General features: G+C 43.7%; 1 protein-coding gene across 1 annotated transcript in view; it reads left to right on the forward strand.

Annotated features, from left to right (window-relative positions):
- Positions 1 to 597: 597 nt before the first annotated feature.
- The window catches only part of LOC136837970 (non-structural maintenance of chromosomes element 3 homolog), a 344,558-nt gene continuing 318,072 nt past the window's right edge, over positions 598 to 27,083 (forward strand). The window contains exons 1-2 of the mRNA XM_067102838.1: positions 598 to 798; positions 886 to 951. Of these exons, the coding sequence (XP_066958939.1) occupies positions 598 to 798; positions 886 to 951 (267 nt within the window). The remainder of the gene's footprint in view (positions 799 to 885; positions 952 to 27,083) is intronic.

Consider the following 27,083-nt stretch of genomic DNA (forward strand, 5'->3'; position numbering starts at 1 on the left):
AAGACAAACACATAAGAGTGAAATATGCAAAAAAATGGAAATATACCAACAGCAAATTCACTAGGACAAAATATGATTAAAGATTATATCAATCTCTCAAAAGATTACCTTCACTTTAAAAAAAGGCTAAACTCATGTCTTTCTAAAACTTCCTCAAAGACAACACTGCCAAGTCACAATTATTTGCACTTAGTAAAATATAGTTAGCAGCAAGACACATTAGAACTCACTATAAATAAGAGATATTATCTACGTCTTATCAAAATAATAATTCTCTATCACAACAACAGTACAAAATATACCAAGTAAGAATCTTACCTTCTTCAACATAAAATAGTAAAACACATTTTCAGAATGCTTGCACAATATAAATACCTTAGATCATTCTTACAAAATGTATACACTTCGTGGATGAATTTGACAAAACTTATGTTTTCGTGGAAGGAGAGTAACCAATATTTTATACACCCTTAGACACAATACTGAACCAGAGAGAGAGAGAGAGAGAGAGAGAGAGAGAGAGAATATATGGTGCAATTCGAAATAATGTGTTGGAGATTAGAGACTATGAATTTCTAATAGGTCAAACAATGCACAATGCATATGGTCAATAGAAGACCCATTGCTTTTAAGGAAGCCTTGCGGGAGACTGACTTGAGTTCGAATATTCCGGAGCCGATAACTCCTGAGAGTTTATTAAGGAGATATGATTTAGTCTCTGTTAATGTTATTCTACCACTACAACAATCTCCTGACTTGGACTTAGATGATAACTTTTCACTTGAATTAACTGACAGAGTAAGAGATAATTTTTCAAAACTTCGTAAGGTTAGACAGAATTTAATAGATATATACCATTCAGAATATATTACTTTACTCTTACAGCAAGCAGTCGGTGTGAAAGATCGTTATAACCCCATCAAGCAATCTCGTATATTGAAAAATGATATTGTACTGATTAAGGAACCCTTTAGTAAGGCCAGCCAATATCCTATGGCAATTGTTCGAGAAACATTGACCAATGAATCTAATTTAATATTTCTTTTAAGGCCTAAGATCGTGCATGATGAGGTCCGGGATGAAACTACCTATTCGGAGTCTCCTAAAAGCAATCTACCTAAGAGAGAAGCTGCAAAAAACAGCATAATGAGAACTCGTCAAATTTTAAATGATGAAACCGGACATTAGCATGTATCTTTTCCTGTGTTTTTCACATAATTTTTTTTTTTTTTTTTTGCATATTTAATTTCTACATTTAATCATATACAGGTTTATATGATTGAATGGCTTTGGGGGGAGTGTATAAAATAAGATATAATATATATCTTAACAGTTTTATATATATATATATATATATATATATATATATATATATATATATATGTGTGTGTGTGTGTGTGTGTATATGTATATATATATGTATATATATATATATATATATATATATATATATATATATATATATATATATATATATATATATATATATATTCATGGTGTTGCCTTGTAATACGTATATCCTATTATAATTTTGACATTTTTACTTTTTTTTTCATGTATTATGTGTAATGATAATGGTTGTTGAAGTGTCATATTTAGTTTGACATCAGATCTCAAAAGAACTAATGATTAAATAACTTGATAGCGTAATTTAGAATTGATAATATAAATTTAGTGGTAACGTAGTTTAGAATAATATCTTTCTTGAAAAAAGCGTAGTATATGAACACGTGTGTGTCCAGCAAAGACTTGTTTCATTTCAATTGTCATCAGTTGAGATAAGACAGAACGCTTTGTTTTGGGTCGTGATGACAGGTTTGGATAACAAATGCTGATTCGTCCCATACGAGCACAAGACGAGTGATTTCATGTTGTTACATGCGTTGTTCGAGTCACGTACGCCACTTTGAGAGAAAAAATACGTGTCTTGAGTAATTATGCCATGTTTTGTACGATTGCATTCGAAACGTTTTGCTGGGATGACGTCACTTTCCTTCTAGAAATTTCTCCATTGTATCTCGCACCTAAAATGCTTTAATGACGTCATCTCCCTGCTTCTTGAACTTTTTTGTATCTCGCACCCAAAATGCTTTAATGACATCACGTAATTGTTTCACGTGTTACTGGAATTCTAAAATCTGTTTCATTCTGATTTCTGAGACCAGATAGTTTGGTTCCCTCTCTCTCTCTCGTTCTTAAAAAGAGATTACTTTTAATGTAGTGTTTTGTAGTCACGTATTAGCATTAACTTTTGAGATCTGAATTTAGTAAAGTTACTTAGTTTGTAACAGCGCCTTGTAAAATAGCGTGTATTGTGGTAACGCAGCTGCAGCAAGTGATTTTACAGAGATTTTCACAAGTTTGTGTAAGGCAACATGAATTTTACTTATTAATACCATGGTATGATAAGCTAGGAAATTTTGACCGAGTGAAATCATTATTGATAAATCTTATGTGTATTTCTGTGTGTTTTTCTATTTACAATCTCTTTATATTTTCACATTTTTTATGTTTGTGATGTAACATTTATTTACGTAGCATTTTAAATATTTCTTGGTAATTTAACATTACATACTTGATTTAATATTTCATTTGTTAAGAGTTTCTTTTTAAATCTTGAGTAATTCTTGATGGTTTAAATTTTGCTTGATTAATTTAAATTCCTGATAAAGTTTTTGTGAATTAGTTTTGTTTCATAATTTAATTCGAAAATTAATTAAGTGTTGTGTTATTTTCAAGTAATAATACATTTTTCAGATTGTGAATTCTAATTATAAACTTTGAATTTAAAAATAAATTTTTGTATTTAACATTTTTAGAAAAAGTGTTTCATTTATTGATCACCAGTGAATAGGATTGATTGCGTGTCCATGAAGATTTTTTCATCACAGAAAATAACTGAATCCCAGAACGAAGCCTCTTCTGGAAGATATAGCAGGGCAAATCCCATCCTTTCGTCTTTATGCTGTTGCGTTAGCAATGGTTTCCTTGCCTGAATCCTGTGATGCATTCCTGTCCCATGCAATCTATTCTGTACAGTCTGCACACATATTTGCAGTCCAAGCTGCTGTTTTACAGCAACTGGTATAAACAGGGGTTGTTCTTTGACAGCTGCAACAATCATATTGTCTTGCTCTCTTGTGGTGATTTGAGGAGTTCCACTTCTAGGCCTATTTTCTAAACTTTGCCGTTCCCTGAACAGTTTGATCCATCTATTCTATGTATGGTCCTCTTCGGTATATTAAGCCTTCTTGATATCTCTCTAACAGGAACTTGCACCAAAAGCAGTGCAATAATTGTCTTTCACTGAGCAGGGGATGTTTCTTTGCCAGGCAGAGGATCCATCGTGAATGCGAAGGGTGTGACAAAACAGCTGAGTTTGACCGATGAATCAATAATGACTGAATAAAGAACCATCAAAGGATGGTTGTTTGCGCTGAATCATGAAGCAGCAGAAGTTGATCGAGCCAGGAATGTCTTGATTGACACGTCGAATACAGACAACATCAGAGTGACAGCAGCTTTAGGGTTCCCTCTAATTATGGTAGCTTAAATCCATTTAAAACTGTTTTAGTAAATGTAAAAATTATTGTGATTAACTTAAGGGAAGTTACAGGAAATGATCTTTAGACTGCGAAGGAAAGCTATGGGTTAAATTGCTTTAAAATTTAGGCTAGCATGGAAGTCAGTGCTGTGGAAATGTGGCAACACTGTATTATGGCAGTGGTTGCGATACGACGTTTTTTATCACTCGTTTCGTTCACGTCAATTTTGTTATATGGAAAATAGTTTTATATAATAATATAACACGATGTTCTAAAGATTACAGTGACTGTTTTTAATGCCATTACATAAGATTTATTCCATCTTCGAACAGAAAAAATAGATTATTTAGGCATGAATTGTACGTCAGGCAGGTGATCGAAAAATTATGAAACTCTGCCAATTCTAATTTGGGCGACTGTACCTACTCTCTTTCCGTGGGCGATTGTAGTAGCTCCCCATAAAGCATAACAGAATGACCAAACATATCCTGAGTGAAATTATGAATTCTCGTTTTATAGATAATCATTATCAGCAGAAAACATTTAATCTTGATGAAACTGCTTTTTGATCAATGTCTTAGAAAAGCTCAAATCCCAGAATTATCGTATGAAGCGTACGATAGTTGGAGAAGGTATCGTACATCGTTCCAGAGGCAGTTCAATCGTAAAATTATCGTACGAATGACAGCCCTGACAAATGTATATGCGCCAACCCATCTTTGCAAATTCGCTATAGGCTATGTACCCTCAATTTTGCAGATTTTTTGTGGGGGATTATATATTTATGCTTTATTTTCCATTTCAAACTGATCTGTGTGTCGAGAAATTTCGTCAAATAGTTCTTTGGTAATAATAAATGCAAGATCGTATATAATTCCTGAAACGATTAATTACCCAACGTCTGTATTTCCTGTGCAGAAATTAGAATTATCTATAAATATGATAGATGACATAATCATAGATTTTCAGACGAAATCCACTTCAATAAACATTCCAGAAAACTCTGAAAATCAATTATAAATAGCGGATATATATTCGCTGTGTTGATGATGCTGGGGATCTTGTCAACTCTAGCAATGCTGCAACGACTTTATTTTCAAGCCGACTCTCAACATCTACAGAATAGCTGTCCAAATTTGAAGGTAGCAAAACTTTTAGATAAAAATGTACACAAATTATTTAATTTTATATTAAATATTATTTATCAATAATTCATAAAATTAATATAGAATACTAAGGGATATCATGTTATTTACTTATCTATACCAAAACAGAAGCAATCCGTTTTTATCCTTCAGATTGCTAACTTTGATAAATGTACTGACCAATATTCCAGTATATTATCAAAACCAATGAATAATGTCTAAGGGGAAGGTTGAAGCAAGGTCTAGACCTTGGATTTGAAGGGTTGTTCAATAGTACTGAAACAATCTAAACTTGCCCCTACACTATCAGTAATATTGACTTCAGTCATATTGACTCAATACTCGCTGTCATCAATCATTTGCCCTCACACTGCTTGTTATAACCTTGAGAAAGAGAGACATTACTATTTTTCCTATTTTGTAACGCTGGCGGGGCCCGGTCAAAAAGAAGGAAGGATGAAAAATAAACAAGAAGGGCAGCTAGATCACGTAATAACTCTAGGTCAGTATATATTAGATGTAAACCTGTACCATAGGAAGGGACAATAAACATCAAGTGTGCTTTACACGAAGTGTGTATTTAATCCACCTTAAGCCCACGAAAGTCTTAAGTTATGACACTGCTCAGTAATTATTATTATTATTATTATTATTGTGTATTATTATTATTATTATTATTATTATTAATGACAATCGTCATTCTCTCTCGGCCTTCACAGCGGGAACATGCTCTCTGACCAGGATTTAATTTACATCTGTAGGTTTTAAAATTTTGTGAGGAGAGAGAACAAATAAAATGAGTGGATGAAAGAATAATAAAGAGAGACATTTACAGAAAATAGCCTACATGGAAACCTCTTGGATGAACTGAGATTCAGTGAGCCATCACAGTTTGAGACATTTTCTTCGCTTAGATGGACCAGGGTTTGGTGGACTCTTGAATTTAGTGAAACCCTTGATGGAAAAGAAGCAACACATTTGAGAAAGAGTATCCCAGTGGCCTCTGGCAATACTTTTGAAGATTTGAAATTTGTAAGTGCGATGTCGCTTGAGTCCCCTTCCCCTACCCCTTCACCTTCCCTTTGCAACTTATGTGGTAAGTAAACTCTGTGGGTTCATCATACCACATTTCATGTACTCGAGACCATAGAAATACATTATTGAATATGCTTTTCGCTCTCCACAGTAATACCTGGATATAAGGGACAGACAGCATAGTAATACCTGGTTAAAGTTGACAGACAGCACAGTAATACCTGGATAAAAGGGACTTTACGTTAAAATCATGAAATAATTTAAGTAATTATTATATTGTATATATAATATATATATATATATATTTATTCTGCGTGAGACTTGGCTGATAAGTTTATTACTTGATTTACATGTTTTTACAAGGCCCTGCAAGCCAGAACACACGTAACCTGTCGATGAAGCTACGAATTAACCTCAAAGACAGCTGTTTAAATTTTAGTCGCCAGTTACAGGAAATTAACTCAACAAAAGAATATTCAATGAATAAAGACTTTACGATAATGTTAAGCCAGCAGTTGCCAGGCAATCTCTACTAAATTAAAGATGTTAGTGAAACACAACGGCTCTTCCGAACAATGAATTCGAGACACAAAAGAATGTAAAAATTAAAATGACTTGCTTACCTTCCCTAATGCCTAGTTACTCTTACTGAAATAATTTAGATGAAGCTAAACAATATAATAATTAGGCTTAATCTAGACTTCGTAAAAGCAACGTGTGCTTGGTAATCTACTGGGTGGCGGAAGAAGGGAACAAGGAAAGCTGAAATAAAGTGGAAGATAATAGTAATTCGACGAAGGATGAACTAAAATTCCAGACTTACCATTATACGAAGGTTGCTGCACATCAACTGTCGATCGGGCGCGCTGGGATTAATTCGCCACTTCACTTAGTAACATAGGCAAAAGAAAGATGGAGAGACCAAGGAATTCCCGAGCCGGGAAAAAAGACGTCCGCTCTCCTCGATAGTTAAATTCTCTCTCTCTGCCGACTAGCTGGGTCAAACAGGGGCAGCCGTTGATGCCCTTGGGGTCTGAAATTTTGTCAACACATCTGTCGAGCAGAACAGGTAAAAAAAAAAAAGCTTAAGGCCATCTTTCGTAAAGTTGAATATGGAAATTTCCTATGGGGGTTAAATCCCTAATGCTCCTGAGTTCTTTGCTACACGAACGTTAAAGTTTGAACTGTTGACGCTCCCCTGCGGGACGAAGGCTTTTCTATCTTGGATCAGTCTGATATTACTACAAAGAAGTACAGGGCAAACAGCAAATATATTTATAAATATATATATATATATATATATATATATATATATATATATACTATATATATATATATACAGTATATGTATATATATATATATATATATATATATATATATACAGTATATATATATATATATATATATATATACTATATATATATATATATATATATATATATATATATATATATATATATGAAAGTGTGTGTGCATGCGTACTGTATACTCATGGAGTTTAATCTGCCTCATTTGCACTATTACCTCCTTATTACACACTTTAATTTGGTCTAAAAATAAAATGTTTGTGTATAACCTTGCATATTTGCTGGGACTGTGTGCTTGAATGCAGTCTACATGGTAGTCTGGTAGTCAAGTCGTCGTACAATAAAGATGTCTTCCCCTCTGCAAGCATTTCCATCACACTTCATCTATCCCTATGTAACTAAGTAGCATACAAAGCCACAGCAGTTTTGTGGTCTCAGGAAAAGGCTACTCACTGGACCTGACTTGTCACAAATAATCACCCCTTCCCCAACGACTGGTCACCTGATTTACCTGCGCATGGGTAGACCCCCTCTTCTTTGGACCTTGGTCTGACTGTCATTAATTTGACTTGGTTTTATGAGACTTGTGATATGGTGCTGCAATTGGATTTTTGTAAGTTCGTTTCATAGGGTATAGCAGTGTTAAAATAGCCGAGGTGTGTGTGTGTGTGGTGAATTGGTGTTAATTTTAATAACCTGTCTGAATCGAGGCCCAAAGAATAGCAGGTGTAGCCAAGCGCAGGTCAACTGGGCGAAGAGGCAGGCCACCCAGGACTGAATCTTCTGAGCATCAATTCTGTTACGTCAAACCGACCCACAGCATGCTGTGGCTAGCCATATAGGAATGGAATATAGAGTTTAAGCCAAAGGCCAAGCACTGGGACCTATGAGGTCATACATCACTGGAAAGGAAATTTAGAGTAGTAAGTCTGAAAGATGTAACTGGAGGAAAACCTCTCAGATGCACTTTGAAATCATTGTTAGGAAAGGGTGGATAGCAAGATGTAGAAAGATGTCGGTACAGTAAAAGGAATGAAAGGGAGGTTGCAGCCAGGGGCCAAGGACGCTTCGAAGCACCTTGAGTAATACAGTGCACCCTGTGAGAGTGCACTGACGGTGCTAACCCCCTACAGGGCTTGCCATATAGAACTCTCATGATTGTTTGCTAAGTATTTAATGTTATTAGTTTTTCACAGACTATGGATCTCATGACTAATAGTGATAACTGTGGAATTTCCACATACAGTATTTTCTCATAAAGAACATGTAGTGCTAGAAAAAATATTATAGAAAAAGACACCTCACAAAAAATGTTCACTGTTTTATATATTGTATCCAGTTTCTGTGATGGATCACAGGTCTGTGACGTATCCTAGGCACATCGGATGTGCACTTTTTCGGTATTGCTTAAAACACACAAACTTATTAGATACATTACTTAGAAATTATTATGATTAAGAGTCAACAATTGTTTAAGAAATACAAACAATTCAACAGTTACATTAATCAGCCTGGACTTGACAGCCTCTTGGCTTCGGTCGGGGGTTTTTGAGAAGAAATGATTTCCTTGTCTAATATTCTTCTTATTTTAAAGAACGTTCGGCAACGAACGAAATATGAGCTTCATCAGGAGGTCAAGGAGTAAAATTGGACTTTATTTGTACGTAACTATTTTGATTCCTTTCCAGCCCCTGGTCCTTTTCATCGTGATCGTATTTCCGATATTTTTTCGATTTCATTTGTTCATCAATTCTTTCAGGTGCTTCATTCCATTCTTATCACCTCTGTTTTATTATACCCGTCAATTATTTATCTTTTAATTGCTTTTCATGACCCAATGGATGGATATTCTGGAAATTTATGGGCAATAAATTCACCGAAGTATTCTAAACCACCTTTCTCTCTCTATTGCAGAGGTTCTTATCCTTTTCCAATATAGGCTATGCACCCCTTTCAAATCAGCAGTCAGTTCATGCACCTCCTGAATTGCTGAAATAATAAAAACTAAAATAATAATAATAATAATAATAATAATAATAATAATAATAATAATAATTATTATTATTATTATTATTAATAATAATATTAATAATATTATTAATATTATTAATCATTATTATATTAATAATAATAATAATAATAATAATAATTATTATTATTATTATTATTATTAATTATTTATGTAATTTTATTTTATTTTTATTTTTTGCAGGAAAAAATACATGGGCAAGTAAAAAATATATTTTGTATTATTCATGAAGCATTCTCGCACTTATAGAAAACGGCCGTAACCCCTCGGGTGTAGGCACCTGATTAGAACCACTGCTCTATTACCTCAATTATCCATAATCATTCTCTTACAAAATTTCAGTGACGCCATTTTCTTTTTCTCTGAGCCGAAATTTTCTGGTAAACTAAACATTTATATATGACCGAAGGACTCAATTCACGTCGTAGTGACTCATCATCATTATTATGGGAAGAAGTTTGCACGCCGAGCAAGGAATGGAATGTGCAGCTGTGATGTTCTCTCCTTTGCAGTTGTTGTCTGCATCATGTTTTGATCCCATGAGAGAATCAGGGTCTTTCCCATCTGTCGCAGGCGGCAGGCCAAGAAATGGTCAAGTCCATCTTGATCTAGTCTATATTTATTATCATTACATAATAACTAAAAGCATAAAAAACTCTTATGGAAATAGCGAGGGAATGTGGCCTAAATATAAATAAAGACAAAAGCAACATAGCAATATTCAGTGGTTGGAATAGTACTGACGATGGAGGAAGTATGCAGCACACAGAAGGAATAAAAACAGTTAAGCAGACGAGACACCTGGGTGTGACAATCAGCAGCATGAGAGACAAAAGCTTCAGGGGACAAATAGAAATGGCCCGATTAAGACAGAGCAGAAAAGGTCAAATATGGCTAATGCAGTCATCAGTAAAAGTCGTAGCAGCAGGTGAAAATAGGAAAACTGTATTGGAAGGCTTATCGATGCCATCCTTCATGCACGCATGGAAGTCATGGAACTCTACGACAAGAAAGACAAAAGAACTAAAAGAAGTAGACAACCAAGTGTACAGAAAGATTCTGAAAGCACCGAGGTACACAGCAAGTTGTGCTTTAAGATCCGAAATAGGGGCCTCTTCTTTCCTGCCGCTCAAGGGACATGAAGAATAAACTATTCTACCTGAAACATAGCCTACACTTGAGAGTGGTGGAAATAGGCTCCTATATGAGATAGCCATAGACCAATATGAAAATAAGAAAACCCCTTGGATTCTTCAAATAAAAGAGTATCTGGAAGAAATAAACATAAATTTAAGCAAAATTGAATCGCTTGAGGGTAAGCAGTTAAAAGAAATTATAAATAACTGGGACAAAACAAAGCGCGGCAGAGAGAAATGCATGACAAGGCAACTTTAAAAATCCGTAGAAAATATAATGAAAGCACCAAAAAAACAATGCAGATCAGTAGGGCTAGACTAACCACACTAGAATTAAACGATAGGAAAAGGTTAAAAGGGGAAGGTACAAAATATTTATTTCTGAGAGGAAATAACTGAAATCTTAGAACGTTTCTTACTCTACTGCCCAGCAGAGTGAGAATAGAAACAGATATGGGTTTGTGCGGCTGCCCTATCAAGAAAAGGAGGAACTGCTGGCTAGTATACGTCCATTTGTAGATATTTAAAGAAGAAATTAGCAGTGGAAAGAATCTATAAAAGATTTGTAATTGCAGAGACAATAAACTTAAACACAAAGAAAGGAGGAATAGACCAAGCAAGGGAGCCGTTTCAAAGACAATTCTCGCCTAATACTACTCCTACCACTACCTACTACTCGGACTGTCGTCGGACATTGAATATTAGAAGACGTCTTGTTAATCAGCCACCATCATTGTCGTCGTCGCGGTCATATCTGAACCCGAAAAGAAGGCCAGGGGGCCAGCCATGCCGCGAATGCGCAGATTTATCGGTATGTAAAAGATGAAGTAACCTCTTAAGTCTCGCCCAGCCTTCTGGTAGAGAGGCAGACGCTGTAACACATCAGGTAGAACCTGTGGTGGAGAGCGGCGGCGGCGGCGGCGGCGGCGCCAGAGTCTGAAAGCAAAATCCATTTCGACGCCAGAATGAGAGTCTTGAGGCGACTTGGCCTTGGATTACCTGTAGCTGAAATCGAGCCGGTCAACTGAAGGTAGAATTGGCCAGACTGTCCTGCTTTGGGAAGGACAGTCCTGTTTTGAGCATTCTGTCCTCTGTCCTGCTTCACCTGAAGAAGGACATGGTACCTGCTTTGTGAGGTCTGTCCAAAAGAAATGTTATAATACTAAAAATATAAATGAATACAAATACATAATATACTAAAACAGTGAGAACTGATGATCTAAATAACCACTGATTTTTATACAGTGGCTGTTAGCTGATTACGAACACTGACATGGAGCCCCAGTGTACTTGTATAAAGGCCACTTTACACACTTACCTACCTACTAAATTGTTCCATCATGAATAAAATTGAATATTAATTACTTTCACTTCTTTATTCATACACTATTTGACATTTAAACACTCAAGTCAAGCTATATATATATATATATATATATATATATATATATATATATATATATATATATATATATATATATATATATATATATACATATATACATATACATTATACAACATTTTATATTTCAACTCCTCAATAATCATGTTTAATTTAGGTTAAAAATTGGTGTTGGCAAAGAAAAAAAATTGTCCTTCTTTTTGGGAATTTGGAAATGGCCACCCTAGTTGTGCATCTCACTACCAAAGACAAAAAAAAACTCTATTTTGGCCTAAAATTCGTAAAAATGCATAGGCTGCATGAATAGCCTATGCAAAAGACTACAACAACCGGTAAGGGGGACCTGGTTGGGAAACAATGGTTTAGGGGTGGGGGGAGGAACGAACACAAAGGCAGTGTAGTGAGGTGTATCCCCCGATGCCCACCACTGTCGTCGTCATTCCCGAACCCCCGACCACACACGCACTCTCTCTCTCTCTCTCTACACACAAAAGGCTACGACGTTCGGGAAGTCTGCCCAGATTTACCGAGGGACACTGCCAGGCCAGGCTACTGCTTGCCCACAAAAGAAACATTCCACATTATTGACAGACTGACCCACCACTAGGCCTAGCCAGCACAGAAGAGGCTACATCATGGGGTAAGGGGACACGTCGGTTCGGCTAGCCTATTGTACCTATATTACTTATATTATTTACTGAAAGAGAGACCGACAGTCTGCATGCTGGCCTCCGTTCAAATAGTTACTCTGAACCGATTGGTTTATAGTACATTCGGACGCGACTGGCCTGCATTACTGTACTCCTTACGTATAGCCTGCGTGAACAAACCTGATTTTCCCTAGAGTGCCGGCCAATGTCCTAACCAAATCTCACCTTCCTAACCTTACTTGGGTGGCCCTGCCCTGACCTGGCCAGGGGCTTCCACCTACCCCCCAACACGTGCTTACTATTCTGGCTGAGTTTGTAGTTCGGATGCGTGGGCTGTTCTTAGCCTGAGTGGACACAGTGAGCGGCCCTGTCTTCCCCTCTTACCCTTTCCTAAGGAACATTTGGGTAGTACTTTACAAAGGTTGCGCACCCTATATCTTGGTAAATAGCCCGTTACATATGAAACATTACAGAAGAAAACTTATTCTCCATCCTAAAATACAACCGTTAAGACACATAACAGAATGAAATACAACATTTTCTTTATCATACCATTTTGTTACAAACCATGGTTTTTCTCAAGTCCCTAGCAGTTGTTACCAGTGACACGCTACGCTGCTCTCCAGCAGTTCTTCCGGTTGCTGCAGTACGTTGTTACAGTCAGGGGCATTTCAAAGGTTGGGTCAAAAGCTTGTATGCATGCGCAGAGCAGTTTGGGTTACTGCACATGCGTGGGTTTTTGTCTAATTGACCTATCATATTCTCCGATTTAGATTAGATCCAGGCCAACTAATCATAGGCTTAGGATTATACCCGCTAGGCCTTGGTTTCTCGACCTTGCTCTGAATTTGTCCATTTGATTTCTGCCTGCAAATGCAATGGATCTCTGCCTTGGTTGTGATTTGAGTCCACCCTTGAATGTTTTGCAAGGTACAAAGTGTTAAATTTTACATATAAATGCCCTTTTGTCCCGACACAATATACAAACCCTCGGTCCTTTACATTAGGAATTACTTTCAGCGTAGGCTGGAAACGGCCGTTAAACTCTTGAGCAAGGTGGTTAGGCAGTAACTACCGCTTCGTGAAGTGAGATACCCGCCTGCGGATATAAACTTATTCCAGTTTGCTTTCGGCCGTCATATGTTGTTGCTGACATTGTTGTCGTTCTCTCTGCTGACTGTCGTTAAGCTCTTATTATCCGGGTGGGATCTTTCTGTTTTTGTTTATATACGTGTGTTTGATATTTATTAATACAAACCCGATTTGTGATAACCTTGCATAAGCGTTGTTCCCTGCCTGTGTCTTGGGTTTGGCGGCCAAGGTGTAGATAGCGTAACCAAGGGTAATGCTTCTCTTCCAGCAGCCCTTCGTAAATACCGAAGAGGCACCCCTGTACACGGAGATATAGTTTGAGACGTAATATCTTCTCTCCCCCACATTCATCCCGGGACATGGGGTTCGTTCCCTTCTTGGGCTTCTGCCCTCCGTGTATAAGGGGCATCACTAAATCCTTCCTACTTACGCTGAGTGTTTCTCGCTGCCTGCGCTTGGAGAATTATGGGCCAGGTGGGAGGTTGCGGGCGTTGTCGATAAGTTCCGCTTCCACAGCGCCCTTGGTGGCCTCCCCTCCGTCCTTTTTTCTCTTCCCGTAGGTTCTTCCTTCCCTTTAGTAGATCTCTCTCCTTCGCCCTCTTCCGAAGTCCAGGGGCAGGGAGCGATCGGGCAACCTCTCAAGAGAGTACCTCCTCCGCTCACGTTAGGGCAGTTCCTTGTAGCAGGAGGAATCTCCGATCTACTAATCATCTTTGCTTTTCTTTCAGGTTGACAGTGAGCATCGCGGTGCTACAGCAGTAGTTGGCTGGATATATCGAAAGGATATCTCGCATGAAGCGGTCGACATTCATTCAGTGCAGCTTCCCGGGATCGACCACAATACCTGGTTAGATGACATATTTCCACGTCAGGATCGTTCTGACTCTTTCCCGCTGATGTGGATCGATCGCTGTCATTGCTGGTCTTCATGTATGCTGTTGCAATGCCTCCGGCGTATCTGTGGTCCATCTGCTCCTGCTGTTCCCTGTGTTATGCTCTTGTCAACTCGACGACAGACTATGGGCTGCTCTTCCTGGTCTCCTGCCGCAGCCGCCCTGATCGTTCCTGTCGCTGCTGGTGACTTTCAAGTGACATTTCCGTCCGTTGCAGTAGCTCCTGTCTTCCGAACCGCTAACGCAGCTCCTGCATCGGGTGTCCTGATCGTGTCCGCTACTTCTCCTAGTGGTCGTGCCCGGGGCCGCTTCAGTTGTGTTCCTGCCACCTGCCCTGGAGGTTACGATGTACGCCATCCTGTAGAAGATGTTGGCGTGAAAGGGAAGGAAGTCACCTTGTGGAAGTGACATTCCTGGCCGTTGCAATAGCTCCTGCCCTCCGAACGTCTGCCATAGTTCTTGCATCGGCTGTCCTCCTGGTGGTCGTGCCCGGGACCGCTTCCGTTGTGTTCCTGCCAGCTGCCCCAGGTGTTACGATGTCCGCCATCCTGTAGAAGATGTCGGAGTGTAGATAAGGAAGTCGCCCTGTTGAGGTGATGTTCCTGGCCGTTGCAATAGCTCGTGCCTTCCGAATCGCTGCCGTAGCTCCTTCATCGGCTGTCCTGATCATGCCTGCTGCTTCTCCTGATGGTGGTGTCCTGGGCCGTGTCCGTTGTGTTCCTGCCAGACTGCCCTGGAGGTTATGATGTTTCGTGTCCACCATCCTGTAGAAGACGTCGGAGTGGAGGTGAAGGAAGCCGCCCTGTGGAAGTAGCCGCTGTCTTCTTCATCATATCTTCGATTACGTCTTCTGCTGTGTCTTCCCTTCCTCTCCCGAGGTCCAAAGGGGTCCCGAGAATCGGACAGACTTCCGTCGGCCGAAGGAGAGGAAAACTGCTCTTCCCCCTTGATGCCCTTGGACATCACAAAGGGACTGCCTCCCTTCTGAGAGGCAGTGGGTCTCTCGTTAGCTCTTCCCAACGGGTTAGGAAACTGAGATTCCCATAGCCCTGGGTTTTATGTTCCGGAGCGCTTCGTGGGTAGACAGACCCGGTTGCGATCGTTCCCAGTCCTAGAGGTTCTGCCTCTAAGACGGGGTCTGCTTTGGGCGCTCGTTTGCGAGCCGCTCACAGAGTGCTCGAGGTTCTATGGGTATCGAGGTATCCCAATCTGGTCTGGAGAAATTTTCCTCGGCCAGTTCGGGAGTAGTCGCGAGAAAGGGCTGAGGCACGGGCTGTCCCAGCTCTTCCTGCCAGCACCACAAGCGCTCTCCGAGTGCTTGCCAGTGCTTGGTCAGGTTCCCAACCTGTTGCGTCGATCCTGTCGGTTCGAACACCAGAAGAAGCAGGGAAGAGATTCCCTTCGGGAGTCCTATGGGACTTCTAAGGGACTGACTCTCTTCTGGGAGACAAGTTTCTCTCGTTGGCTCTTCCCGCCATTGGGCAGAAACGGATTCGTATTCTGTGGGGTCTGGCGTTTCGGGGGCCGCGAGAGCGCAGCATCTCGAGGCCACACCCTCATTGCCAGTCTTGTTAGTCTGTGTCTAAGACTGGTTCTGTGCTTGGCTCTTTTGATCTCTTAAGAAACTGAAAGCAGCTGCTCCTGATTTTTGGGAGTCTCGTGGGTAGCTCAAATTCTGTGAATCGTGAGCGCTTTCCTGATAAGAGGCACAGGACGAGAGAAAGTGCCGAGACACCTAGGTGTCTCAGTGCCAAGATGCCAGGTGTCAGAGTGCCGAGACGCCAGGTGTCTGGGTGCCAAGATGCCAGGTGTCTTGATACTGCCCACCAGCTGCTTCGGTTGCTCGACCGGGCTTCTTTCTTGTGTCTTTAACCTTAGGGTTCGAGCATGCAGGATAGCAGACACAGAATTCCCCTTTGAACCTTCTTCTCAAAGGGCCTCGGCCTCAAAGGGGTTTAGAGTTTGGGAAACATGCAACAGTTCACGGCAGATGAGTTCCGCCTGCCCAGTTCGATTGTGTTCGTAGCGATCCAGCTCATTTCGGCTAGGCCTGGTCGCTTATGGAGACCCGGCAGCTCGATTCGGCTCACCCAGCCTGCCTCCCAGTCCACGCGCTACTAACCAGCTGGATGCGCATTAAGCGATCAGCTCGAGTTCGAATACAGCTCAACAGCCCTACTCGGTTTTCAGATTCAGGTTCTCGGCTATGTTGGTGAACTTTTGCTCTTTCCAGGAAAGCACTTTGCCACAGCCAGGTGTCTCCTTCAGTTGATTATCACTCACGGTCCGCCTCCTGCTTATCTTACTGGCAGGACAGGTAGGGAGTACTCTTTTTCCTCGCCTGTTCCCTTCTCCTCTTGGTTGTTCTGAGAGGCGCGAGATAGACAGAGAGAGCTTCGACAAACTTATCTTCGGAGTTTGGCTGCCTGGCGTGCTTTGGATGTCAGTCCCCAATTCTCTCATAGTACTGTATAACCAGGTAGCCAAGAAGGGTTTCGTGGGATCTTTCAAGGTCTCCCTCCAAGGGGAGAAGTACAGGAGTTTCATGCTTCGGAAACACTGAGGGTCTTCCTCTTCAAGTTGCGATCGCCCTCGTGTTTTCGGAGAACTTCGCCCCGATTCGTCGACGCGAGGATCCCTGGGACGGGACCGTGGCTCCCCCAATGAATAATCTTCATCACTCAGAATCCTTGCAGTTCCCAAGGGGCCAAGAGTGTCGGGGACCGCCGTGGTCCTGGCTTCCGAGAGCGTTTTCGACCTGATGAATTCTTTTCTTCGAAGGAGTTCATTCAGGTCGAGACACCGAGCTTCTGCCTCGACAGAATATGAATTCTTCTTGCCTCGAAGGGTCTTGCCGACTGCAGTTTTGTGGGCAATTCTGTTACTAAGAAGAAGGACTTTGTGCCAATTCGGATCTCGGTTTCATAGGTCGAGTTGGCTCGACCATAGGAATGAACCTTTACTTGGTTCTGCCTTTCCCTTTCAGAGATTTGCCAGATACCTCATTAATCAAAGGTTTGTAACGTTGGGGCACTGCCTTGTCCTTTGGACAACGGCAAGACAGGGCTGGATTATCTCGACTCGACCTTGAATTCAAGCCAGCCCCCCCTCAACTCCTTAGCTAAGAAGTCCCAGGCTTCGGAAGAAGATTGCAGAGTACATAGTCCTCTTCTTTCCTTCTAGGGAAGTGCACATAACTGTGTCTCTTTCCACCCTCTTTCCCATATGGGAAGAAGGAAGAAGGAAGAGAGAAAAGAAGGCCTGAGCAGTCCTCGTTTATCAGCGAAGTTCCGTTCTGAGGTGTGATAACGAAAATCGGCGATTTCAGCTTTTCGGCAATTCGGTTATCGGTGCCTCTGTTAGGTATGTATTGGCGCCAATACCCAATTATCGGTGCCAATAAATGGAAGTCGGCGATTTTCAGCGCTAGACAAGCCCCATAAAACTGGATCGTCATTAACCGAGCCTGCCGTTAACCGGGGACTGCCTATATTGACCAGAGAAGAAGTTCTCCCTACTGCTGATGCCTGGATGAAATGATGCTTATCGGAGCCTCTGGGACAGCAGCGACATTGCCGGGGCCTGGAATGGATTCCTTCAGAAGTATCCATTTCCCTTAGGTCAGCAGTAATTCTTTCATCGAACTTCCATCTGCCTCTCTCCTGTGCTCCCAGTTTGGAAATGCCAGCCCGGCTAGAGGTAATTGTCTCGGTATTCTGTCATCTTGCAGAGGCTTCCCCATGGTGGAGAATGGAGGTCTGTTTCCATTCCTCTGTCCTTCTTTCCTCTTCGAAGTATGAGGCTAATGCTTGATTGAAGGAACCTCGTATGTCTACTGGATTCACCGATCAAGGAAAGGCGCACACCTGTCAGACTTTGTCTTGAAGGTGTGTGACCAAGATGATTAGTACCTTTTCATCACCGTCCTAGGCTCAGGGCAGCCTTTTGGCTGTCGGAATTCAGGAATAATTTCACGACACTCAACTGGTTTTAGGTTGAGCGACAAAACCACTGTAGTGGCATTTGTCGACAAACGAGGTAATCATTTTTTCCTCCTGTTTCATCTGTCGACATTTGTGGGTATTCGAGTGCCCTATTGCACACTCGACAGCTCAATTAACCAGATGCATTCCCGGTGGGGATGTATTGGTAGGCGAACCTGGCCTCGGGTTTGAGTGAACAGGACAGAACGTGCTGCTCACTCTTTTCTTCGTGAAAGATTCATGCAGAGACTTCTTTCGACTGAAATCCCTACCGTCCTTCTGTTGCCTCCATGCACAACAAGTTGGTAGTTTTCTCGCTCCTTCATACCAGACCAGGGGCCGCTACGGTGAGGCATGCAGTCTTTTTTTGGGGAAAATTCGATATCTATGTTTTTCCCTTCCGTATTTGTGTTTCGCTAGGGGTTCACAAGCGTTGCTCACCCCGAGTTACAGACAAATACTTGAAGACTTCGCCTTCATCCGACCTGATAGCTGAGGCATCGAGAAGAGTTCTGCTTGACCCAACCTCTTGTAGCAGCTACATAAGAAGCGGTTCTTCAGGCAAAACATCCCTTTGTGTTCAGGACTGGGAGACCTTCCAGCTTTCCTTGCAAGCACAGGCTTTCTTGCTGAACGGCAACAGATATAGCTGGATATCCCTTGAAGTCCTCTGCAACACTGTCCCAGGGACTGGATCCGTCTTTGCTGGTGGATGTCATTGACGGAACTTCTTCTCGGGTCAGAGTTGCTCTTCAAGTCTGGACTTCCTCGTCTTCTCCGCCAAGGATTGCTTCTCTCCCTTTCATTTGTGAAGAACGTAGGCCCTTGCAACCTAGTCTTCTATCTGAAGTAGCCTTCATCTCCTCAGTTGAGAGTTAGCTACGGATGAGAAGCTTGTTCGGTCGTGCTGTCCTATGGAACTGTCCCCTGGGTGGCATGTGACTCTCGTTTAGGGTTCCTGTCCATGCTCTGCACGCGCCCTTACGAGAGTCATCGGATAGAGATTTGCACTCTTAGGACCATCCCCCATCTTACTCCGGCCTTGGCGTAGAGATGGAAGAACGAGGATGGAGTATCGCCTCGACTCCTTCTCGGATGTCGTGAGTGGACTCGAATCCATTGGCATCTCACGGTCGGGTTCAAGTCCTTCTTGTTCCCCATCCTCCTTGGACTTGTGTCGATGATCCAGATCATTAGTTACTTTGTCCTATTAGGGGCTGTGGTACTCGAAAGGCTCGACATTCCTAACCCTGGATGTCAGCGTTCGCTAGTACTCTCTCTCTCCCCAGGAAAAGTGTTTAGGATGCACCTTCTTCCCTGGCTTCATCGAAGCGATCAAAGGGAGGTACTCGGCGGCTGACGGCAGCGATACTGGTACCTTCCACCGAGGAGCTCACTCACAGAAGTCGATGGCTTGGTCCATCCTTCGCATTCGATTTCTGTTGATCTGGAAGCAAGTGGTCTTGCCCACAGGCCCTTGGAACCTTTTCCTTGGCCTGAAATATCAACAAGTTGTGTTGTCTTATGTGGCTCCTTCAAGAGGGCGAGTAGCATCGCCTAAGGTGTTGGTTCTGGGAGTGAAAAAGATACTGAGAGTGACTGGCCCCTCTTCCTCCTCCTTTCCCGTCCTCCAACTTCTCCTTCGGGATGAGAATAGGACTCGAACCAATAGCTGCTGGATCTGGCGCTGATGCGGTACGACTACACATCGAGCACCCGTTCTATTTTTCTTATAGAATCATAGAAGCAATTCCGCTCCTTCCTCTAGCAAGGGGAGGAAGGAGAGACTGGCAATAAGGGTACCCTATCTCAGCTTTTCCTTACTGCCTCCGACTCTAGATTCTTCCAGCCTATTTTGTAGGAGTTACGCTTCCTCACTCATGTGAAAAGGTCCAGTATCTGACATTTGATCTTGCAGTTCTTACACTCTAATCATATGTCAGAGGCACGGTACTCCTCCTCGCTCTTTCGACCAGGAGGAGTAGCCCAGGTGCGCAGAATTTCAGATTCCTCCCTCCAACCAGTGAGTCTTCCTAATGTAAAGGACCGACAGTTTGTATATCATGTCAGAACAAATCAGAATTTTTGAAAGTAAATTGTATTTTTTCTAACTATACAAACCTAAGGTCCTTTACGTCCCCACAATATCTCCCTCCTCATGCCACCCTCAATCTGAACCTGGACAGAAAGGCAAACTGGAATGTTTACATCCAGGTAGGCTGGTATTCCGCCTACCTGGCGGCAGTTACTACTAACCGCCTTGCTCAAAGAGTTTAACGGCCGTTTCAACATGCTGAAAGTAATTCCTAATGTAAAGGACCTCAGGTTTGTATAGTTAGGAAAAATACAATTTACTTTCAAAAATTGTGATTTTTAGAGGGGTTTTAAGTATTCGCGGATTTTAGCTGTTCGCGGGGGCCGGTGTGTGGTATGTATCCCCTGCGAATACGGGGGTTTACTGTATAGATACTCATATGAGGATTCCCATCCATTAAGGGTTAATGATCACTCTTAGGCTCGAGGGGCTTGCTGGTATCTGCTCCAACTGTGCCCCAGGACAACATACTAGCCACAGTGTCTGCTAGCTATTGGACTGCTCCTACTTCCTTGGTAACCCTTCATTCAGTACAGTATTGGGACTGAGTTCCCAGGTACTGCCGTATACATCATCTTTGGGTGATGTTTCCTTGACAGACTGTTGCTGAAGGCCCACTCAGCAAATTCAAGATGATGAGAAGGAAGTTGTCATTATTGTCTGTTTTTTCGTCTTCGTCATCGAGTGCTGTCACCTCCTCCCCCCTTCTTCTTCCAAGCTGGCAAGCAGAAGGAGGTTGCCTCTTGCTCCTTTTGCCTTGTGCACAGGTGCAACTGCTACCGGGGTTCTCTGGAACCCCACTGTACCAGTACTGACCCTGGTAGCCCACCCAGGTCACCGGTACCAGGCCTGGTCTCTCACTAGCAGTACCGTGGCACCTCTGTTCCCATTGCTGAGCGCACGTGTGCAACTGCTACCCGGGGTTCTTCGGACCCGTGGTGTACCAGTACCAGCCCAGTATTGGGAAGCCTACCTGTTGCCAGTACCATCCCTGGTCTCCCGCTAGTGATACTGCTGTTCCTGTTGCTGATCTCATGTGTGCAACCGTTACCTGGGGTTCTTCGGACCCCTAGTGTACCGGCACCGGCCCCCGGTAGGATTCCTACCTGGGCCTTCAATACCATCCCTGGTCTCCTGCTAGTGGTACCACTGTTCCCATTGCCGAGAGCATAGTTGCAACTGCTACCTGGGTTTCTTCAGACCCCTGGTGTGCCAGTACTAGCCCCACTGGCCCACCTACCTGGGCCACTGGTTGTGTCCCTGTGCCAGCTCACTCTGGTGCCAACCCTGTGCCTGTGCCAGCCCGCTTTGGTGCCAACCCTGTGCCAGTACAGTACCCGGTAGCATGTCTACCGAGGTTGGCAAGGGTCCCTGGTTTATAGACCGGGTCCCAGCTGCCAGTGAGGAAAGGTGAGCAGAGAGCATTCAGGTGCTCCCTTCCCCCCCTCCCACTCTACAGGGAGCAGTCCAGGGTCCTAGGGCGTGACACAGCAACGCTTTGGTCGATCAGGCGAAGCAAGTGGGGGTGGTCCCCTGCCCAGTCTTCCCTTGTAGATACCTCGGCTTCTAAGTAGATTGAAACATGTCTACGGGACAGCCCCTGGTCACGTTCGTGGGAGTGGGACTGCTCTCCCTGACCCAGGCGGACATCGTCATCGCAGGTTGATAACCGTCCACAGCCTCGCTTACCTGCCAGGACTTCGATCTTCAGGAGGCAGGGTGAGCGTTTTCGTGATCTCTCACTTGTTCTCTCCTCCTCAGACTTTTTTTCCAGGAGAAAGGAGCCAGACAGGTTCGGGACTTGGGTCTGGAAGGTTCTCATTGGGTCTGGAAGGTTCTCATTCCCATTCCGGCCCAGGACATGGAGGGTTACATTCCTGGTCCAGTCCATGGACTGGACAGGACGTATGCCAAGTGGTTAAGGGATCGTCAGGGACTCTGGTGAGTGTTTCTCTCTTACAGAGTTAGAGAGACATATTGGGGAGATCACTACAATGATATGTATTTTTAATAATCCCAAGGAAGAGACATTATCTTCTCTTGCTCCATGTTTTCCTGGGCAAGAGAATGCTCCCTGGTCCAGCTGTTCATTCAAGGCACTTTCTTCGCCTCTAGCCCACCAAAGGAAATATGTTCTCTGAAAGAGATCATTGCTGTCTTTTAGGTTGAACCAGACCTAACTTGTCTTTGTTCCAGTCTGTTCCTAGAACGCCTCTGTGCAGAGGGAATCTCCCTATTGCAAGCTGAGACAACGGCACTGGACTTGACTGCCACAGCAGCATTCCAGTTAGTTTCCTAGATCGATGTTTTGGTCTATCGTTGACCAAGATCGTTTTTATCTTCAGGCCTCCACACACCCGGGGAGAATGCTGTCCTTGAGACCGTTACTCTGGGAGGCAGTGATATTATCTACCTCCTCCACCAGACAGCAACCAGTGTGGGTGAGACACGGTGTACTTCAAACTTCTAGGTCTGTTAGTCCTGAGTCGGCTTTGACGCTCGTGGAGGGGCTGGTCTAAGAATCCTTCCTCCATTTTCAGCTGTTGGAGGAGAGGCTGCAGTGGACAGGCTTCGGCTCGTTTACGGGCAATGGCTGAGTTCTTTAGGTCTTTGTGTGACACTGCAGCTTGACCCTACGGTCAAGCTGACCCTTCCCCTTTAGTCAGAGAAAATCCCAGACTTCCTTGACTCTTGTTAGAGGTACCCAGACTTCTTCTACCCTGGTAGAAGACAGAGGATGCCAGGGGTGCAGCAGCCCTTCCCAGTTGCCACCCGATGGTGTGGTGCCGCAATCGAGGCTATTAAGGTAAAGCTTGGCAGTGACTTGGAGTGGAAGTATGGGTGGTGGATGCTTGTCAGATATGGTTCTGGTACCCTTAGAGTCTTTGTCATCCCTCACCCTCTTTCCGAGCTGGTTCCAAATGTTCGTTCCTGGCTCACGGAAGGACCTCACCCTGTGGGAAGAAGTGAAGGTGCTTTGGGAGTCTCCTACCCCTCTTCCCACTGAACCGGTTCACTCACCAGAACCGGCCCTAGATGGAACGGTCTGTTCTGTTCTCGATTCCATCAGAGAGGGCGACTTCTTGCTGTGTGGGGATTTGAGGGATGTGTATGCCCAATACCTACCCATTAGTCCTCCTGCAAGTAGCTCCTCTTTACCCTTCAGAAGGGGGGATGGTGTTCTAGCTGTAGGTTCACTCAAGTGTTCATTTTTTATCTCTACTCGAGTTCAGTTGTATAGGTACATCTGTGGAAGTACCATTGCAATTGGCTAGCCCTATCAAGCTCATATTCTGATCTTTAAGACAGAGATGGATTTCTTGAGTTTTTATCATGACTTGGGTATAATGATCAACTTCGAGAAGTCAGATCTTACGTGCAAGAGGAGGGTAAGGTATCTGAACATGCTAATAGACATGGCAGCAAAGAGGGTCCTCCCTTTTGCACTCTCATATCGGCAGGTTCAGAGGCAGTTCCAAAGTTCCTGTCTTGGCGAGAACAACCTGCTCCAGCAGTGACATGTGGTTCTGGTTCACCACATGCCATTTTAGATTCAGGCCCTCAGGGATGGCTTCACTTCTGCGCCCTTTAGCGGAGGATGGAGGTGGATGGGTCTCCAGCGGACCCACATCTATCTCATCTTCCTCCTGTCAGAAGAAAGTGAGGAATGGCATTAGCTAGACAACAATAACCTCTCTTTAGGAGTCCCATTGGACACTCCCCCTCCCAAGGTGCTCTTGTCTTTTGGACACATCTGCAAGGATAGAAGCGCACACTTGAAAGAATGTTTGTTACAGGCATATGGGACCAGAACGACAAACCTCCACATCAATGACCCGAAACTCAAAGGATTTTTCGGGCCGGAGCAGTGGGGCACTCCGTGGTGTTGGCGGTGATAACTTTCGGCAATGGCATATGTCCAAAAAAGCAGGGAGGGCTGGTGCCTTCCAGCCACACAGGTTGACAGTACAGGTACACAGAGTGGGCAGTAGCACTCGGTGAACTGTCAGCCAGGTACATTCCGGGGTCTTGGAATGGGGTGGCCGACAAGCTTGGGTGCCAGAGCCTGGTGATAGAGATGGAGTCCCTACACCAAGACATTGTGGAGAGACTTTCTGAGTTATGGAGAGTCCCATCCATAATCTCTCCTTAACTGGTACGACATATGTGCAGGTACGGCTCATTTATTGCTGGACCATGGTTACTTGTGGAGGATGTTTTCCAGCACCCTGGGGACATTTTAGAAGCTTACACCTTCCTCTCTGTTTTTGTGTGATGCATTAGGTGATCAACAGGCTCTGATCACCCCGAATTTTGGTTTGACTCAGTTGGCTCCTAGTGGCCACATACTAAATGGGTCCTGGACTTGCTGGCTCTGTTTTACAAGAGAGGTTTCCCGTGGCACAGCCTTTTGTACCAGCCACATGTTAGAGATATTACCAGGCAGTGGAGGTGATGGCACTTCACGCCTGGAGATTATCCAGCATCTGCAAGCAAGAGGGTTATATCTCGACACATAACAAGATGTCTGGATACTTGCGGAATATTCAGCAGCTGTGTACCATGGGAAATGAACGGTCTTCGGTAGTTGGTGTACTCGACGGGTTATCTCTCAGTGAGAAGCTTCTCTTTGTCTCAGCCATTAGGGTATTAGAGTTGCTCTTAACTTAGAGTCCTTCGGTTGGAGGAAATAGATCTCTCGTCCTCGGGATGGAGCTATACTTATGAGAAGTTTCAAATAGTCTTGCCCACCTGAGGAACTGATGCCCCCAAGTGGGTTGCGATTCTCATCTTCAGGAACCTAGCTCATATGCTGTACGAGCTGTTGAGAGGGTCATCAGATAGAGTTGTGACTTGAGACTGTTTTTGTTCTTTGCTTATCCTAGCTTCTGTGAAGAGAGTAGGTGAGCTTCATGGCTTTTGAGGCTGAGCACTCAAGGGGTAGGGGATCTGTTACGCTCGAGTTAGCCCCAGAATTCATACTGAGACTCAGAATCTGAAAGGACTTTGTGGATATGATTGGAAGAGACGCTACTTTGTCTGATTAGAGTGCTGCGGTACTACCTTCAGAGAACTCAGCATCTCAGGCCAGAGTGTTGACACCTCTTCGTTAGTACCGACTATGGCCACGGAAGAGGTGTCCAAGAGCACATCCTCTTTTGAGCTTCTTGAGACAGCAATGGTCTTGCTCTTCATGTGACGAGGTAAACAGGAGTTCTGTCCAGGCAAGAGATCTCAAAGTAAGGGGCATAGCCCCATCCCTCGCATTCCGGAAGAACCTGTCAGTTCAGCAGGTAATACAAGGAGGTATGCACCAGACTTTATCTCTTATTATCTTCAGGGCTTGCCCATAAGTCTTTGTTAACACTTTTCCTTGGGTCTTGTGGTGGCTGCCCAACAAGTTGTGTGTACCCAGCTCCCTTAGAGGCATGTGCATCTCATGCCGGTACCATTAAGCAGGAAAGAAGGGGTGTGAGTAGCTGGTCTCCTCCTTTCTCTCTTTTACCTGTCTCTCTCTTTAGACAAAGAGACAGGTAGCTGAACTGCACATGCTGGACAAATGAGTTTTTGGGTGACTACATGATGAGGGCATCCTGTCCTCCATCTTATGTAGATAGTTTGGGTGCATGTCCTCCCTCTCTCTAGACAAGGGGAGAGAGGGATAGACAATAAAACAAACTCATTAGATTTATCAGCAAGTTGTTCCTACACAAATACAAACCTTCGGTCTTTACATGGGATACTGTTTGAGAATACGAGCTGGAATAGCCGTTAACCTTTAAACAAGGTCGTTAGCTACCGACGGTAGGCTATAACATGGGGGCGACCGCTGCCCAAGGTTCCATGGACCCCCAGTGCACTGGTACCAGACCTGGGAATTCACCTTCCTGGGCCGGTAAGGGTCCGCAGTCTAAGGACCGGGCCCAGCCCAGTGAGGGAGGGTGAGTTCAGAGCGTGCAGGTGCTCACTCACCACAGGAACAGTGCAGGGGTCCTGCAACGGCGATACTGGCCTAACGGTTCTGTCACCTGGGAAAGGCAAGAGGAGGTCCCCTGCCCAGTCTTCTATTGTAGATGCCCTGGCTTCTAAGAAGACTGTAGCACGTCTTTGGGACAGCAAGGGACCGCTCTCCCCAGGATAGCCCCTGTCACGTTTGCCTGAATGGGACCTCTCTCCCCGACTCGTACGGCCATCGTCACCGTGGATTTATGACCTCCCACGGCCTCTGGTTGGCCCGTGAAGGGTGCTGGGCGTCTCTCACCTGTTCCCTTCACCTCCTTGGGGTTTTTTGGGAGCTGGGAGCTGGACAGGCTTAGGGTTTGGGACGGGGAAGGTTCATGCTCCCATCCCAGCCTGACCATGGAAGCATACACTCCAGGTACTGTCCTTGGACCATACCGGTCGTATGTTTGAGTGGTGGAGAGATTGCCAGGGGGCTCTGGCAAGCCTCTCTCTCCTGCAGAGGGAGTAACCCAGGAAGACCGTGACCTGGAAGGGCTTGAGGACCCTATACCCCAGGACTTTGACAACCCCGAGTTGCAGAGGGTTTATTCAGACATTGTCCGTTTGATCCGGCAGTATAATGATCTTGAGAAAGAGACCACGGACCATTTGTCAGCCCTTGAAGCTTTTTGGGGACCCCAAAAGGAACCCAAAGTGTTGTTGGGCTTACCATGGTTGAGACTCGCTGAAGGGGTCTTGGACCAGGTGAATTCTCTTGTGTCTGGGCAAGACAATTTGCTCAGGTCTAACCATTCGTGCAAGACACT

This window comes from Macrobrachium rosenbergii, unplaced genomic scaffold (assembly GCF_040412425.1).
Source record: "Macrobrachium rosenbergii isolate ZJJX-2024 unplaced genomic scaffold, ASM4041242v1 13903, whole genome shotgun sequence".
Lineage (NCBI taxonomy): Eukaryota > Metazoa > Arthropoda > Malacostraca > Decapoda > Palaemonidae > Macrobrachium > Macrobrachium rosenbergii.